This window comes from Schistocerca americana, chromosome 3, assembly GCF_021461395.2.
Source record: "Schistocerca americana isolate TAMUIC-IGC-003095 chromosome 3, iqSchAmer2.1, whole genome shotgun sequence".
Lineage (NCBI taxonomy): Eukaryota > Metazoa > Arthropoda > Insecta > Orthoptera > Acrididae > Schistocerca > Schistocerca americana.
Window position 1 is genome coordinate 50,544,398 of NC_060121.1, and position 18,976 is coordinate 50,563,373.

General features: G+C 40.8%; 1 protein-coding gene across 1 annotated transcript in view; it reads right to left on the reverse strand.

Moving 5' to 3' along the window:
• Positions 1-1,285: 1,285 nt before the first annotated feature.
• Positions 1,286-18,976, reverse strand: part of LOC124605505 (pre-mRNA-splicing factor ATP-dependent RNA helicase PRP16) — a 186,628-nt gene continuing 168,937 nt past the window's right edge. Inside the window, exons 20-21 of the mRNA XM_047137238.1 lie at positions 10,690-10,907; positions 1,286-2,869 (exon numbers count right to left, since the gene is read on the reverse strand). Of these exons, the coding sequence (XP_046993194.1) occupies positions 2,788-2,869; positions 10,690-10,907 (300 nt within the window). The 3' untranslated portion in view covers positions 1,286-2,787. The remainder of the gene's footprint in view (positions 2,870-10,689; positions 10,908-18,976) is intronic.

The window sequence follows — 18,976 nt, forward strand, 5'->3', positions numbered from 1 at the left end:
CACTCATTCATCTTCTATGAATTTATCCAAATATGGATTAAACAGTTTCTAGACAGACCAGTTAACATTAACAGTTTGGTGCAACAATCGTACTATGATGTGGACACGAGTCATCGTGCACCTAATACCAATCTTGAGATGGGCTCTTCAAAGTACTGATGCAGGTTTTCTGATGCATAATGGTATATGTTCTGTGAACGCACGTACCAAGACAGGCTGAACCAAGCCTCATCTGAAGAAATGAAAAACCGAGGATCCTGAAGTCCTGATTCTACTTCACTCAGAAACCACTGACAGAACACAACACATGAAATTTCATCCAGGTGCTTTGTAGGGATACAAATGAAGGTCTTTTTTATATTGTTTCAATACGATGATCTGTTAATTCCCACTTGCACAGTTAAATGATTTCATGACTTTGTTCCAGGCTTTCCTTCACTTGAGCAATGTTTTCTGATGTTCTTCGGATAACTTTGGATTTTAAACACTGTAGAGCTTGTTTTGCACCATTTCACCACTAAGTTTTGCATTGCAGGCTATGCTGGAGGTTTCGCCACAACACTTCCAGTCTTAAGCACTTGCACAAACAGTTCCATATACATGATTTATGGTTTGCATGAACCTCAACAATGAACACATGCTGTTTTATTGTAAGTGCCATTTTATGTTGCACTCAACTGGTCTCTAAGCGTGTCAGCTCCTCTCACTCATTCAAATGTAATGACACAGCAAAGTTTTTGTTTTTGGGAGAGGAGCATGAGCAATTTTATTTTGCCCATGCTGTGTGTGTGTGTGTGTGTGTGTGTGTGTGTGTGTGTGTGTGTGTGCGTGTGCGTGTGTGTGAACACCAGTGACAATAAAAGTTTGAATCATTAGGCTTGTGGAACCACACTTCGACAGCTTAATGGTTAAGGCAACTGCTTGGAATAAATAGAATATCTGGAGTCCCAGTCCGGTAAAAATTTTTATTTGTCACTACTGATTCATTACCATGCAGGTTCAGGTTCAGCATATTTAAAGAATTTGCACTAATATTATTTCATGTCATTGCATCTTAGCTAATTTCATTACCATCAATACATTTCAGTGCATTTAATTCATCTTGCAGACAAATACATAAGTTTCTCGGAAGAACCTTGAGAGACAGACAGGGAGAGGGAGAGGGAGAGGGGGTTGGGAGATGGGGATACGCACACATGTATGGAATGAACAGAACAATGTTATGTTTTTATACTCTATTTATTTACATTTTTTAAACAAAGAACTTTATAAAACAAGTGTTCATTTTTGCAAAGAAGAGAAATCAAAAAATATAAAAATTGTACTATCATTTTATGGAAACTAGTTTAAAACAGTTTTAAAATAATAGAATGCTTTGTCATTGATTATCTTTTGGTTCTGAACTCCATTCTGAAAACATAAAAACTGCAAACTCCAGCAACAAAACAATGTTTCATGAAGTTTACCATGGTCATTTTCACTCATGTGAAGTATTATTTCTATGTGTGCAACCAAAAGAGAAAACTCATCACAGTACTGTATTTTGTCTAGCAGCTTCTAGATAAATGCTGGTCAAGACAGAAAGAAAAGAAGAGACAGAGCAAAAGGAGAAGTAAGGAAGAAGACAATGGCAGTGAATGTTAAAGTCTTATCCATCTATTGAATTCTCAAACCCAGTGGTTAACAACATTACAGTTCACAGAATCTGCCTACAGCTCCCCTACTAGACACTTCTTTTCTGTTTAAATCGCACAGTGTTGGAGACAGAAGTAGCTAAAAATGAGTAAACTGCAAGTTACATTTAATAAACTGAATTTTCAACAAGTCACTGGAAAATCTGTATAAATATCTTTTGCATAATGTATGATAATGTGGCATACTGTAACCAAAGAAATCTCATGGTACTAAAAATGTAGGCTTCACAATACTACAGCAATGTGAAGGAATGGTTTTTGTATGCAGATTACTTGAAGTGCACCATATGGAACTAATCTTTGCCACAGTACTCAGATACAGAACAAATCTCAAATAAGATAAAACATCGGTCCCTTAGTAGTACTGATGCATGACTATTCAAACATCTTAAAATATATATTGTATTTCTCATGAGGAGGCACCCATCTAAATCTTCCACTGCTATGATGAAATAGTAACACACAAGTTCTGTGTTACTAAAGGAATACTGCACATTTGTAGATAGCCAACTATTTTTTTTTTAATCAGTTTCCATGTATGTTCCTTAAAAACATGCACATGTACATGTACATAATCTATTGTGACATTATATTCACAAATTCTATTTAAATCTAATAATGTACATCTTTTCTTTACAGGGTAATTTTAAATTATAAACTTCTCCAAGAGCTAAACAAACATATCAAATATACAAAATTTTACATGACTATCTTTCTTAAAATAAAATTCATGAGGATTCTATGCTTTTGAGTCACCATGTTCCATGTGCCATTCAAGAGAAGGCTATCTAAAACAATTATGTTTAGTAATGGTTTTGTTATACACACGTAAAAAAATAATATGTTTACTTGAATGCCCATTTTGTACAATAATGCAAACATGGTGACTAACAAATAGGTCAATAACAGTGTAGAACTTCATTTTCTGAACACAGCTGTGACCTGCTAAAAGTTTAATACAATCACAGGACTCTTGAGATGTCAATGAAAAATGTCTTAATAAACGAAATATAAGAAAACAAAACACCTTCAGCAATGGCAAACAAAACATTTTATCCTTGAATATTAATCAGGAACTATTCGCTTTACTCCATCAAAGACCAAACCGTGCTGGGGTTCTTCTAGGTGTTGCAGGTGTACCAGGTTCTCGAAGGCCAGGTGTAACAATTTCACCACTGTAAAAATTTTAATTCTGGTATCACTGCATTGCAGTTATAACATATGTAAATAATATAAACAGTAATATCACGTACAATATGAAATAAGCCATTACAGTAAAATGACACTGTTCAAGGTAATGTAACTAATTGGAAAAAGAATGCCAGGAACAACAGTAACAGAGTTATGAGAGTTTTTAATAACAATTTCATTATTTTTGATAATCTTGTATTAAAAAGATGTACTTTTGTTGTTGAAGCCTAACACTCTGGTTTAGTTTTTGGATGTCACACACCATCTGCCATTTAATATCATTGTGGTATGTATGAGAGGACATAAAATAATGTTTACCATATCAAAAGGAAAATTCCATTGAGAAAGTTGTTAAATTATAAAGAGACAGAATGGCTGGACAGTATCTTATTTCAGAATGCTACAATTCAAGTAATTTCGACAAAAACAGTTAAAAGTACTTAAAAACTATCCCTAGTATTTGGAACTCGTGTGTTCCTTCCTCATGAACAGGGTTAGGATTTCTAGATGTGAACCTTTTCTCTTAAGATAAATTGAAGCTCTTTGAAGCTCTGCAGAAAGATACCACAGTGCACAGTTTGGCTCTCATTGCAAAAAGATGTTTTTCATGCCCCATTCTGCCTTTTTTCCTTCAACCATGTCCATAAGCCCCTTTTTTTCTTTTACTGTAGCTTTTCAGTAATATTCTTATGTGCATTTTATTATTTACAAGATAAATGACTTGTGAGTTTAATCCTACTTGTATATGGTTTCAAATCAATACAAAATATTTAACTTTCAATTAAAGTCTCCTCAGCTTGCAGTGAAGATGCGATTAGTGAGCCTGCCTCTTTCAGTAAATGTGAGAATGAAAGCACAGCTGCAACAATGGAAAATAGCTGTGTGTATGACAAATCCTCTTTGTCTCACTTTATCACCACAAATAGCCTGCAACAGTGCAAATAACAACGAGTGTATTTCATTCGATACTTTTAATTTCACCGGAATTAGCTTTACCATGCTGCTTTTCTGTTCTGGCTCAGGAAGTCAAGCAAGATTCCACAGAAACTGATGGAACAATTATGTGATGCACTATTTATGATTTAAGAATTTTCATCATCATCTTCGTTTCCCCTCTATCCAACATCTGGTCGGGTTGGGGTATCAATGGTACTTAGCCACTTTACTTGGTCTTCCCACCATTCTTCTTCTGCAATTTGGTTCCATAGCAGGTTTCTCCTCCTTAAACTCATATTTATTGTATCAATCCATCTTGTTCTTGGTCTTCCTCTTGGCCTCAATCTTGAACTCGATCATTCTTATTGGTATTCTTCCCTCTCCCATCCTCTTCACATGCCCAAACCATTTTAATCTATTCTTTTCAATTTTCTCAGACAAGTTCTCCAAATGTCCTTCCTAACATTTTCATTTTTCACTCTGTCTTTCCTCGCCTTCCCTAGCATATTTCTCAGAATCTTTATTTCACTGGATTGTATCCTACTCTTCTATCTTCTAGTCATAGTCCAAGTGTCTGAGCTGTAAATTAGTATAGGTGTGAAGTAAGTCTTGTATAGCACCAGCTTGCACCTCATTGGCACTTACCTTCCCCACACCAAGCCCCTCACACACTGGAAAAAGGTAGTACTTTGTTGTATTCTTTTGCTAATTTCTGTCTCCAAACGAGCATTTCCCATTAATATATTTCCCAAATAAGTTGTCCAAATTTTCAATATCCTGTCCCTTAATATGAATTTGTCTCTTGCCCTCTCTATCCCCTCTGGTTACCACCACGGTCTTGCTTTACTCCACACTAAATTTCATTCCATATTTTTCGACCCTATCATGTAGGATGTCTATTTGCTTTTGTACCTCCTTACTGCTTGTTCCCCACACCACAATATCATCAGCAAATAGTAACAGCTTCATCCCCCTTCCTCTGTGGGCTTCCCTCTCTGACTTTCATCCATCACCATTATAAATAGCAGTGGTGATAACACACTTCCTTGTCTTAGTCCCATAACATTCTCAAAACCATCCAGTTCTTCCAACAGGTGTCTGCACACAACTAGAGCTTTTTTCATACATTGCCTGGATGACTTCAGGTGTTTGCTTTCTAACTCCCTTTCTCTTCAAGGTTGCCCATACCTTTTCCCTGGGAACACTTTCATATGCTTTCACTAGGTCGAGAAATTTCATCACCAGATCTTTCCCATACTCCCAATGTCTTTCCATCAACTGTCTCATACTAAAAATTGGGTCCACTCTTGAGCTACCATGATGATAGCCATACTGCTCCTCTTCTAAATGCCCTTCCACTTTTTCTCTCATTCTTCTTTCCAGTATTCTCTCCATTATTTTTGCTACTTGGGATATAAGTGTAAACCCTTGATAGTTGTCACGTACTTTCCTGGCACCCTTCTTGAAAACTGGGATTATTATTAGCTTTCCCCATTCTTCAGGTACACATCCTTTTTGCCACTGTAGCCCAATTGGTCCAGCTGCCTTTATCATCTACACAGTAATTTCATCTATCCCAGGTGCCTTTCCTGTTTTCATTTTTCTCAGAGCTAGTTCCACTTCTAACATCATTATATCCGGCCCCTCTGCCATACTTCTATTCACTTTCCATTATCGTTCTTCACATTAGTAACTTATCAAAGTACTCTTTCCGTACTTTCCTTGACTCCTCTGGTTGCATAAATAGCTCTCCACTTTCCCCTTTCACTAGCTTTGTGTATGTTTTTTCCTTCCTCATACTCTTTGTAATTCCATATATCATCCTCTTACCACTAGTAACATCTTTTGCCAACTCTCAGGTGAATTTCTCCCAGCTTTTGCTCTTTTCTTCTGCTACCATTTTCTTACATTTATTTAAGAATTTTATTAGATGAAAAACACCAGGGAAATCACATCAAACAACACACTTCTTGCTCTAAGCAGAACACCACTCTTCACCCAAATAAATTACGGCAACCTCTATTATGAAATGCTTTTGAACAGGGTTCTTCAAAAAGCCAAAATGTGAAGAAATTCAACATCGATTTGTATGCAACTCTTACACAAGCAGGAATTCCACTCAGTAAGATGAACCATCCTGCTTTCAAGGGATTTTTTTTTCAAAAATGCACAAAGATATCAATGCCTATTGAGAGTATTTTAAGAAAAAACTATGTGGAGCCTGTTTACCAAGAAACCATACAAAGAATCAAGGAGGAAGTGTCTGACTGCAATGTGGGAATAATTTTGGATGAAACAATATACTCAGTGGGATGATATATTTTGAACACTTTAATTTTTCCCTTTGCAGGGAAGAAAGTTAAGTCCATACTGCACTGTTAAAAAATGTAAGAGCTGGAAAAAAAAAAAAAAAAAAAAAAAAAAAAAAAAAAAAAAAAAAAAAAAAAAAAAAAAAAGAATGCAGTAAAGTAACGAAATCATGGATTTCTGTCAAAAACAGTGGCCTTGTGGTACTGAGTTTGAGAAAATTCTTCTGGTTGTTAAAGATAAGGTTCAGCACCTGGTTTCAGCTGTTAACTAACTGAGACGTGAGCAAATGAATATGACATCACTAATTACTTCATCTCTGCTCTGAAGAAGATTGAAAAGAAAGCTCTGAGTCATATTGTTGCCTACAAGAAAATCACTGGCCTGCCCACAACAAATTTCTTGGTAATTACTCACTGGGGTTCTTGGGTTGGGTGTGCTGCTATGTTGTGTGAGAATTTTCACAAGATTAAAGAGTTTGTGCTTTTTTTGGATCTAGCCAATACTTTCCACGGCACAGAAACTTCTGCTACTGGAGAAAATACATCATTTGCAGACAGAACTGTCGTGCATCCATAGTTACAAGTACCTCACAACAGCTATTAATGATGAAAAGAACAAGGTCTCATAGAGGAATAACAAAGGGATATTTTTACTTCACTTCCATTAGGGAGTAGTTAGAAGGCTTTGCCAAAGACAAACTTGAGTCTAGTCTACAGAAGAATCCAGGTATTGAGGTATTTGCCACATCTGTATAACTGCCATTCTGAGTGAATAAAAAGTTTTCCTACTGGTTTCTGTGGTTTTAGCATCCATAAAGACATTGTATCTTCTAGCATGAGCAGACTTATTTTTAAAAATACAGAGAGGCTTATTGTCTTGAAGTACAGAGCTTCATTTTTGCCATTTCTACAGTGAATGATGACCTGATGTACTTGCTTGTAACTCAACAAACTAGAATAGGAGAATTTGTTGAATTAGTTGAGTAAATCAGGACCTTTTAGTCCCTTTTTTATCTATTTTTGCACCTGTTACCTTCATTTTTCATCTTTAATTTGCATTTAAAAATCCCAACCTTGCTCATAAAGTAAAGTGAGGTTTGTTAGGGAAGATTGAAATGGAGGAGCATGCTGAATGTGACATACCGGATGAGGAAAAGGAGGTGGCATGAGAAAGAGTAGGAGGTCATAGTAAATTGGTGAAAAATGTGCAAAGCTTCATTTCAAAGATGATAAATGAGAAATAAAGGTGGCCTAAGAAGGAAGATAATTTAAAAGTGGAAAAAATAATGCAATTAAATGTCTTATGTGGTGTAGCAAGACTCAAGTCTCCTGACTCAAGACAGTTTAGTGGTAGTCATTCGTACATAAAAAGCCACACAGTCACCACATGGTGGTACATAGCATGCATGGTTTCATATACCTTTGATGTAGAACTTACCAGATGTGGGGCTGGAGTAATCGGTAGTGAGGGGCTGCATGGTGTGTTTCTTACAGTGGGTGGAATTGCAGGGGAAGGGACTGTGGGGTAGGGATAACAGTATGAGAATATCACATCGATTAACAAATATGGTGAGCAAGGCCCTGGCACAATGTAAAATAATTTAGAGTAAATGAGACTAGTCAACAAACAGCAGAAGCACTGAGTTGCCAACAGGTAAACACAAAGAAAGAAAGCAAACTTGCTAGCTTTTGGAATAAATCCTTTGACAAGGTACACCCCAGAAGGAAGTGTGCAGCCACACATGATGCCCCCCTCACACATACACCTATGGCCCTAAATAGTGCTGGATGGACTCATTGCATGGTTTGACAAGGATGTCATGGACTTTTGAAGGGTTATGGAAGGTGCCAGTGAGATGTGGGAACAATATCAAGGAGGGATGATCTGATCTGAGAGTTTGACTGGAGAAAATCTTAAGACTTGACAGAGTAATGTATTGTGCCATTTGAGGCTAGTGTAGTACTGGGTGACAAAGTGGGTGCTTCAGAGTTAAATTTGTCATCATAGGATGAGATGAAGAGATTTATATATGGACACAATCCATAGTGTAGTTGTGGGAGAACAAAATGAGGAATTTTCTGTAGGTGCAAATATGTTTGCATGGAGGCCTAGGTTGTAGGGAAGAGAGAGTTTCATGTGCTCATGAATACTGATGAGCAATGCAGTTGTGGTACTTGATAGTGAGAAACAGAAAATATAAAACTTCGAATGCTCTTAGAGTGTACAAGTAAACTACAAATATGAAGAACACCCAACATGAAAGAACAAACACTGCCTTATGAAGGATGGTTCTGGTGAGATACAAAACAGAATTTCGACATGCTAAAACGCACAGACCAGTGGAGCAGAAAGTAAAATAATTATTCGTCTTTCAGCCATACTGCTTCTTCATTTACTGCTTCAATTTATTCTCTCTTTCTAGGGCACATATTGTTCTCTGTACACTGTCACTGATCTCATTCTAGTTCTTCAAAAATTTGCCCTTTGGAACTTAATTTTTAACTCTTCATACCACGAATATTTCATTCATTAATCAAGCAATCTCATAAATATATGGGTGCACATCTGCTCTCAAATTGCTGATGGCATTTGATAAAGAACTCTCAAATTCAAAAGTCTATTGAGTCCAGTTAACTGTTAATGGTTCCACCTGGAAAATTACTGATGACTGGCAGTACCAAAAACAACGAGGAATCAAGTCAACTATGAATTTTCGCTATATGGTTAACTTAACTGATTCTGTTTAACAAACCAATAAATCTACTGTGTTGGAGTGAGAATGGAGGACAGACGGAAGGAAGACTGGCACTTGGCACTCCATAAATGACAATATCATGAGAGATGGAGCACGCAGTTGGACAGGAAAAATATATGGAAGAAACTCGACTGTGTTCTTTTCAAATGAACCATACTGGCATTTACCTTGACTGATGCAGAAAAACCATGGAAAACCTAAATCTGGATGTCCAGATGGGGATTTGAAAACACTCCTCTCAATGGAAGGATAGATACATGGAGGCAGGAACAAGGGCAAATAATGACACAACATACATACCGTAAGTGTTCCATATCTACTGAGGCCAAGGTCTTTGGTAACCTAGGAGACAACTGTTTGATATTGTATTATTGATAATGCAAGGTTTATTGTTTGAGTGTACTTGTGTTTTATTAATCAATTAAAATATTGTGAAAAGGTTAGATTGCTATTCACTGCATAGATAACGAGTTGAGTTGCCGACAGGCCCAACAGAAAGACTGTTACTCATTTGAGTTTTCAGCCAAGCCCTTCTTCAGAAATGAAAACACACACACATTCACACATATACAGGCATGCTTCACACACACATGACCACTACCTCCATCTGCTGCAGCCAGAATGCAACTTTGGCATTGAACAAACGCAGCAAACTGTAGTGGGGCGGGGAATGGAGAGGGACAGCAGGGTATGAGGTGGGGAGGGGGATGGGGGGAACTGCTGGCTGGTGTGTGTGTGCAGGGACTAAATACCAGCAAGAACAAGGCTGTCTGACACAGCACTGTACACTGTTATTAATCAATTAGTTGTTTGAGTTGGGAGGAAGCGTTTAGAATTTTCAGTTGGTCAGAATTAGTAGAGCAGTGTTACATGGAGAAGTAATTGATATAAAATGGAAGATTAATGTAGATGATGAGTGACCACGGGAAATGTAATGAGATGATAAATATTAATTAGTGAAATGGTTGAAGAGATTATGATAAGGTGTTACTATAGAAGCAGTGCTCTGATTAAGAGCAGCAGAAGTGGTTAACAGTTGCACTACTGAATGTATTGGGTTAAAATACTTGTCAAATAAACAGTGACTATATTTACATACATTGTTCATCCTGAATTGTTTAAAACACACAACTTTCATACTACTGACTATTTCAATTAAAATGAATAATAATGAAACTAAGACATGAAAGAGTTACAGACATTGGATGTGAGTGGGCACTGAAATCAATTGGGACTGGGATTCGAACACTGGTCTCCTGCTTACAAGGCAGATGCTCTAGCCACTAAGCCACATGGACATGGTGGTCATAGTAACTGCACGGACTACCCTAGCATGCCTCCCATCAGACCCAAATTCAAAGACTACTAATGTAGTGCCCCTTGCCCATCATCTTCATTACTTGCACCATTTCGCTGATTCCCGTCAAGAGTTCAAGCCTGGTGTGCATCTGCATTGAAGAGATCTTGCCCTAATTTTGAAAGAACAGACACCACATATGTAAATAATGAAACTGTTTTTAAATCAAAACAGGGACATGAGAGCGATACTAAGCACACAGTTACAGCTCTTAACTTCCCCCTGTATACCTGTATGGGAGCTCTGCCCTTCAACTAAATAAAGTATGATTACCTTTATTAAATTTGTGATGGATAACATCCTTGAAACATAGAACACAAGCATATGTGAAAATATGCAATATGTAAAAAATCATTTACATTAAGTCATCATATCAAATAATTATGAATGAAATAATACATCTGCATCCTCAACATTTGATTTCTCTGTTCAGTGGTCACACTTACGCTTTTGAGGCTGCTTGCAATTTTCGTTCCTCTTCTTCCTTGCGCAGTCTGATCTCTTCCTGTGCAATTTTCATTTGACTTTCCATTTCTTGAAGATGCTCCAGAGCTTGTCGTCTCTTGGCTCTTCCTGAGCGACCTGTCTCCTTCACGGAAAAGAACATAGGGCCCAATTCTGCCAGCCAGTGGCCATCCACAGCAGTAACACACTGCATGTACTCCTATAGAGAAGGAAACGACAGATACATTAACAATGTCAGAGACAAATTCTCCAACCAGGATAAAAAGTGACAGACCACCATTTCCTTTTCAATAGTTGAACTGTTTGTTTATTGGTTTTGTTTATTTGCACACCAAGTTACTACATAAATCTTACAAATTTGCTGATAACAGAATTTATCACAAATGTCAATCTGGATAACAAACTAAAGTAATGAAACATAAAATTTCATGCTTAACAGATACTGAGTTAAGAGCACACCAGTGTAAATAAAAGCTACAAAAAACAATCAATGCTGGAGGTAAATCATCCATAGGGCTGTATATATCTTTGGAGAGAAATACCACAAGAGGATAAGCAATGAACAATGAAGCTTCAACAAGCTCTATCACAAACATCCCTCACATTTGACTCGTAAGTGCTGCAGGAAGTTTCAAGTCAACATCTGACTTTTGTAGTCATATACAACATGCTCACATGACAACTTAAGTGAAAAATGGAGAACAAGGGAGAAGGCACTGAGTTGCAGACAGGCACAATGAAAAAGGCTATTAAAATAATTAAGCTTTTGGACAAAGCTCTTCTTCCCCAACAGAAAACATACACACACACATATTCATATGAGCACAAGTCACACACTTACAGCAACTGTTCTGTGTGCTTTGGGTCCATCTGCAACTGTGTCTAACATGAACAGGAAATTGCTGATGTGGGTGGTGGTGATAATGGGGAGACATGGGATACGAAAGGGAAGGGACACTGGGGCAGGAATGGGAGAGGATACTGTGCTGCCTGTGGAAGCGTGCAAGGATGTGACAGGGACATAAGAGGGCTGCTACATGCGGTATTGATAGGCTGTGTTGGAGGACGGGGTGATCCTTTCCAAAGTGTTGATATTATTATTGTTATTATTATAGGGGTAATGCAGGATTAGATTTAATAATGAATAAAAAAAATAGGAATGTGGGTAAGCTACTACAAACAGCATAGTGAACACATTATTGTGGCCAAGATAGATATGAAGCCCACGCCTACCACAGTAGTACAAGTTTATATGCCAACTAGCTCCGCAGATGACGAAGAGATTGATGAAATGTATGATGAGATAACAGAAATTATTCAGATAGTGAAGGGAGACGAAAATTTAATAGTCATGGGTGACTGGAACTCGACAGCAGGAAAAGGAAGAGAAGGAAACGTAGTAGGTGAATATGGAATGGGAGTAAGGAATGAAAGAGGAAGGCGCCTGGTAGAATTTTACACCGAGCATAACTTAATAGTAGTTAACACTTGGTTCAAGAATCATGAAAGAAGTGTGTATACATGGAAGAAGCCTGGAGATACTGGAAGGTATCATATAGATTATATAATGGTAAGACAGAGATTCAGGAATCAGGTTTTAAATTGTAAGACATTTCCAGGGGCAGATGTGGACTCTGACCACAATCTATTGGTTATGAACTGTAGATTAAAACTGAAGAAACTGCAAGAAGGTGGTAAATTGAGGAGATGGGACCTGGATAAACTGAAAGAACCAGAGGTTGTAGAGAGCTTCAGGGAGAGCATTAGGGCACAATTGACAAGAACAGGAGAAAGAAATACAGTAGAAGAAGAATGGGTAGCTTTGAGAGAAGAAATAGTGAAGGTAGCAGAGGATCTACATCTACATTTACACTTCGCAAGCCACCCAACGGTGTGGCGGAGGGAACTTTATGTGCCACTGTCATTACCTCCCTTTCCGGTTCCAGTCGCATATGGTTCGCGGGAAGAACGACTGCCGGAAAGCCTCCCTGCGCGCTCAAATCTCTCTAATTTTACATTTGTGATGTCCTCGGGAGGTATAAGTAGGGTGTCTTCGGGAGGTATAAGTAGGGGGAAGCAATATATTCGATACCTCATCCAGAAATGCACCCTCTCGAAACCTGAACAGCAAGCTACACCACGATGTAGAGAGCCTCTCTTGCAGAGTTTGCCACTTGAGTTTGCTAAACATCACCGTAATGCTATCAAGCTTACCAAATAACCCTGTGATGAAATGCGCCGCTCTTCTTTGGATCTTCTCTATCTCCTCTGTCAACCCGACCTGGTACGGATCCCACACTGATGAGCAATACTCAGGTATAGGTCGAACGAGTGTTTTGTAAGCCACCTCCTTTGTTGATGACTACATTTTCTAAGGACTCTCCCAATGAATCTCAACCTGGTACCCGCCTTACCAACAATTCCACTTCAAATCGTTCCGCACGCATACTCCCACATATTTTACAGAAGTAACTGCTACCAGCGTTTGTTCTGCTGTCATAGAATCATACAATAAAGGATCCTTCTTTCTATGTATTCGCAATACATTACATTTGCCTATGTTAAGGGTCAGTTGCCACTCCCTGCACCAAGTGCCTATCCGCTGCAGATCTTCCTGCATTTCGCTGCAATTTTCTAATGCTGCAACTTCTCTGTATACAACAGCATCATCCGCGAAAAGCCGCATGGAATTCTGACACTATCTACTAGGTCATTTATATATATGGTGAAAAGCAATGGTCCCATAACACTCCCCTGTGGCACACCAGAGGTTACTTTAATGTCTGTAGATGTCTCTCCATTGAGAACAACATGCTGTGCTCTGTTTGCTAAAAACTCTTCAATCCAGCCACACAGCTGGTCTGATATTCTGTAAGCTCTTACTTTTTTTATCAGGCGACAGTGCGAAACTGTATTGAACGCTTTCCGGAGGTCAAGGAAAATGGCATCTACCTGGGAGCCTGTATCTAATATTTTCTGGGTCTCATGAACAAATAAAGCGAGTTGGGTCTCACACGATCACTGTTTCCGGAATCCATGTTGATTCCTACAGAGTAGATTCTGGGTTTCCAGAAATGACATGATACGTGAGCAAAAAACATGTTCTAAAATTCTACAACAGATTGATGTCAGAGATATACGTCTATAGTTTTGCGCATCTGCTCGACGACCCTTCTTGAAGACTGGGTCTACCTGTGCTCTTTTCGAATCATTTGGAACCTTCAGTTCCTCTAGAGACTTGCGGTACATGGCTCTAAGAAGGGGGACAAGTTCTTTCGCGTACTCTTTGTAGAATCGAATTGGTATCCCATCAGGTCCAGTGGACTTTCCTCTGTTGAGTGATTTCAGTTGCTTTTCTATTCCTTGGACACTTATTTCGATGTCAGCCATTTTTTTGTTTGTGTGAGGATTTAGAGAAGGAACTGCAGTGCGGTCTTCCTCTGTGAAACAGCTTTGGAAAAAGGTGTTTAGTATTTCAGCTTTACGCGTGTCATCCTCTGTTTCAATGCCATCATCATCCCAGACTGTCTGGATATGCTGTTTCAAGCCACTTACTGATTTAACATAAGACCAGAACTTCCTAGGATTTTTTGTCAAGTCGGTACATAGAATTTTACTTTCGAATTCACTGAACGCTTCACGCATAGCCCTCCTTACACTAACTTTGGCATCGTTTAGCTTCTGTTTGTCTGAGAGGTTTTGGCTGCGTTTAAACTTGCAGTGAAGCTATCTTTGCTTTCGCAGTAGTTTCCTAACTTTGTTGTTGAACCGTGGTGGGTTTTTCCCGTCCCTCACAGTTTTACTCAGCATGTACCTGTATAAAACGCATTTTACGACTGCCTTGAACTTTTTCCATAAACACTCAACATTGTCAGTGTCGGAACACAAATTTTGTTTTAATCTGTTAGGTAGTCTGAAATCTGCCTTCTATTACTCTTGCTAAACAGATAAACCTTCCTCCCTTTTTTTTATATTCCTATTTACTTCCATATTCAGGGATGCTGCAACGGCCTTATGATCACTGATTCCCTGTTCTGCACTTACAGAATCGAAAAGTTTGGGTTTGTTTGTTATCAGTAGGCCCAAGATGTTATCTCCATGAGTCATTCTCTGTTTAATTGCTTGAGGTAATTTTCGGATAGTGCACTCAGTATAATGTTACTCGATGCTCTGTCCCTACCACCCGTCCTAAACATCTGAGTGTCACAGTCTATATCTGGTAAATTGAAATCTCCACCTAAGACTATAACATGCTGAGAAACTTTATGTGAAATGTATTCCAGATTTTCTCTCAGTAGTAGTAGTAGAGGGGCTTGTGGGCGCACGACAGCAAGGTCTTCAGCGCCCGTTCAGTATCATAGTGAGACGGGTATCAAGAAAAAAAAAACTCAGAACATTGACATAAAACGGAACATAAAACACGGGGAACAATCATTGAAAAATATGTGCTCACCCACACCAAAGTGTGGGATGAAGCAGGGCGTCAGCAGTAAAACATGGACAACACAGGAAGAAAATGGTAGAGGGAGCTAAAACAATGTAGCAGATGGAAGTGGCTGGCTGACCACAGGGAAAAAAGGGAGGAGTCAGCCACTCTGCAACACACAAAAACCTCCAGCCTAAAAGTTTAGGCCAGAGTCCAGACACATCACAAAACTTAAAAACCCTAGACACACACGTCTCATCATTAGCTAAAACACAAGGCAGATCCCCATCAACCTGTGCTTCTGCCCTTGCATCACGGTATAAAATGCAGTCTGTTAAAATGTGCCGGACAGAGATGTGCACACCACAAGCATCACAAAACGGACGATCCTCCCACCATAATAAATAGTTATGCGTCAGAGGACAGTGCCTGATCCGAAGACGTGTGAGGGCCACCTCTTCCCGCCTGAGCAACCGGCAGGAGGAACGCCACGCCCGAGTGGTTGACTCGACCAACCGCAGTTTATTGGCCTTCACCGCCAGCTATTCGTCCTCCCACAACTCCATGCACTTCCTGTGGAGTGCAGCGATGACTGACTGCAAGGGGATAGGACACTGGACCACATCCTGCTCTCTGCAGGCCTCCTTGGCAGCCCGATCAGCCTGTTCATTGCCCCATATGCCGACATGACCAGGCACCCAGCAGAAGGATACCTCTTTACCCCGCTGTTGGAGCAAGTACAGTTGGTCATGTATCAGCTGGACCATCTCCTCAGTCGGGTATAGGTTCTGCAGTGATTGTAAGGCACTAAGAGAATCGGAGCAGAGAAGAAATCGATCGCCCCGAACACGATGCATTTGCTCCAGTGCCTTCAGGATCGCGTGGAGCTCCGCTGCGAAAACGGTATATTCAGCAGGGAGGCGAATCCGGGTAACATGATCAGGGAACACCACAGAACAGCCAAGGAAAGTCTCCCGTTTGGAGCCATCAGTATAAACGACAGTGAAACCGTGATGCACATCTAAAATGTTAAAAAACAGAGATTGGAACGTAAAATCTGGTGTGCCATCTTTTTTAAAATTAGTCAAATCTAAAATAAGTTTGGGTCTCTGGAGGAGCCAAGGTGGAGATCTGCTCCAACCGCGACGTAAAACACGAAGACCAGCCATAGACATCGCACCGAGGCAATCCTGTGTGCGAATCCCATAGGGCTGCGTCGCATGTTGCCGGTTATGAAACAATCGTGCCAGAGGAGGCTGAGCAACGGTATGGTATGCAGGGGTGTATGGTGTGGACAAAGTTTTATACGCCTGGCGCACTGTAAGTAGCCGTCGCCGCATATGAAGTGGCGGTTCACCAGCCTCTGCACAGAGGCTTGGTATGAGGCTAGTTGGGAATGCCCCAGTGGCCAACCGAAGCCCTTCATGGTGCACAACGTCCAACAACTTTAAGTAAGAAGGCCTCGCAGACCCATACACCATGCACCCATAATCGAGCCGAGATCGCACAAACGCCCTGTAAAACTGGAGCAGACAAGTCCTGTCAGCTCCCCATGTACTGTGGCTAAGACATTTTAAAATACTTAAAGCCTTAAGTGACTGCCATTTCAGGTCTTTAAGATGAGGTAACCACGTGAGCTTCGAGTAAAAAATGAGCCCCAGAAATCTCACCGTGTCTTTAAAAGTAGGAATAGTGTCCCTCATCCTCAACTCAGGAAAGGTTAAAATCGAACGAGAACGGTTAAAAAGAACACATACAGACTTCTCGGTGGAAAACTTAAAACCACTCTTCTGCGCCCAGTCATCCAAATGCCTGATCGTAAGTTGCAACTGACGAGTTGTCGTTGCAAGGCTTGAAGAAGTGCAAAACAAAGAGAAATCATCCACAAACAAAGAACACTGGACAGGACTTTTCACTATGGACGTAATGCTATTAATAGCGATGGCAAAGAGAGTCACACTTAAAACGCTACCCTGAGGGACACCGTTCTCCTGCGCAAAGCGATCAGACAGGACATCACCAATTCGGTATCTAAAATATCGTGGCGAGAGGAAAGACTGAATAAAAAGAGGAAGACAACCACGAAAACCTCATTCGTGAAGCTGCTCCAGGATGAGACGCCTCCAAGTGGTATCGTAGGCCTTCTTGATGTCGAAAAATACACCTAGAAGGTGATGACGGCGTAGGAAAGCTTGTTGTATTGCCGCCTCCAGGAGGGCAAGGTTATCGAAGATGGAACGAAACCTCCTGAACCCACACTGAAAGCGACTAAGGAGTTGCCGGGATTCCAACATCCAGACAAGGCGGCGGTTAACCATCTGCTCCAAGGTCTTCCCTATGCAACTAGTGAGGGCAACACTACGGTAGCTACTTGGGCTCGTGCGGTCTTTCCCAGGTTTTAAAAAAGGGATTAAAACTGCCTCACGCCACGTGTCAGGAAAGTGACCCGACGCCCAAATGGCATTAAAAAGTGCGAGGAGGATTTCTCTGTTGCGCATTGTGAGGTGCCATAGCATACTGTAATGGATTCTGTCGTGACGAGGGGATGTGTCACGAGCTCCAGACAATGCAGGAATCCAGCTCCCACAGAGAAAATGGGCAGTTGTAAATTTCATGAGAAGTGGACTGGAAGTCCAGACTACATCTCTCAGCAACGGCTCTATGGCGCTGGAGACCTGGATCCTGACTGGTTGTTGCAGTAACTGTGGCAAAATACGCTGCCATAGTCTGGGCAATGTCTCGCGGATCCGTGTGGAGAGTGCCGTTATTCATTACAGCAGCTATGGGGCACCTCCCTCCTCTGCCAGAAATTCTCCTGATGGTCTCCCACACAATGGAACTGTTGGTGGAAAAATTAATGGTGTTCAGGAACTGTTGCCATGACCTCTTCTTGCTCTCATGAATAATGCGGCGACATCTTGCCCTCGCCACCTGAAAGGCTGCAAGATTCTCAGCAGTCGGCCCACACTTGAACCGACGCAGAGCTGCACGCCTCATCCTGATTGCAGAGCGGCATTCGGCACTCCACCAAGGGACAGGTGGCCGCTTCCGGTGGCCTGTGGTCTGTGGAATGGATGCTGCAGCGGCGTGGTGGACCGTTTTGGTAATATGATCCACCCACACCTCAACATTCGCACAGTGTTTGAATTGGGCCAACTGGCTATAAAGTGTCCAGTCAGCTCCACTGAGCACCCATCGTGATGGTCTCTTTTCGGGGCCCAGACCATCTAGCAGGTGAATCCAGATTGGGAAATGATCACTGCCGTGCAAGTCAGCGACCACTTCCCAGTGAGCACTGGGGGCAAGAGCTGGAGAGCAAAGCGAGAGATCAATGGCAGAGAACGACCCAGTTGCTGTGCAGAAATGAGTACTCTGTCCTCCATTGAGCAAGTAGGCGCAGGATGACAGGAGAAGCCTCTCAATTGCTCTACCCCTGGGGCAGGTAATTGCAGAGCCCCAAAGCACATTGTGGGCATTAAAATCACCACAAATAATGAAAGGCTGGGGAGCTGTGTAAGAAGGTCGGTGAGGGCCACTTCATCAAGTGCATCATGTGGGGGCAAGTAAAGCGAGCATACAGCCAATGGATGACGCACGTGCACAGACACAGCGACGGCCTGTAAAGTCGTCGTAAGTGTGAGAGACGAGGAGGGGTAGTCCGTCCTGACAAAAATACCTACGCCTCCTCTAGCTCTCTCTCCACGCAGGTCGTCCTTTTTGTGGAGTGTATAGCCTCATATCTCAGGGGAGTATGATGGATGGAAATAAGTCTCCTGGAGACAGAGACACAGTGGTCTACCCTGCGATAGTATACGAAGTTCCTCCACATGCGTCCTGAACCC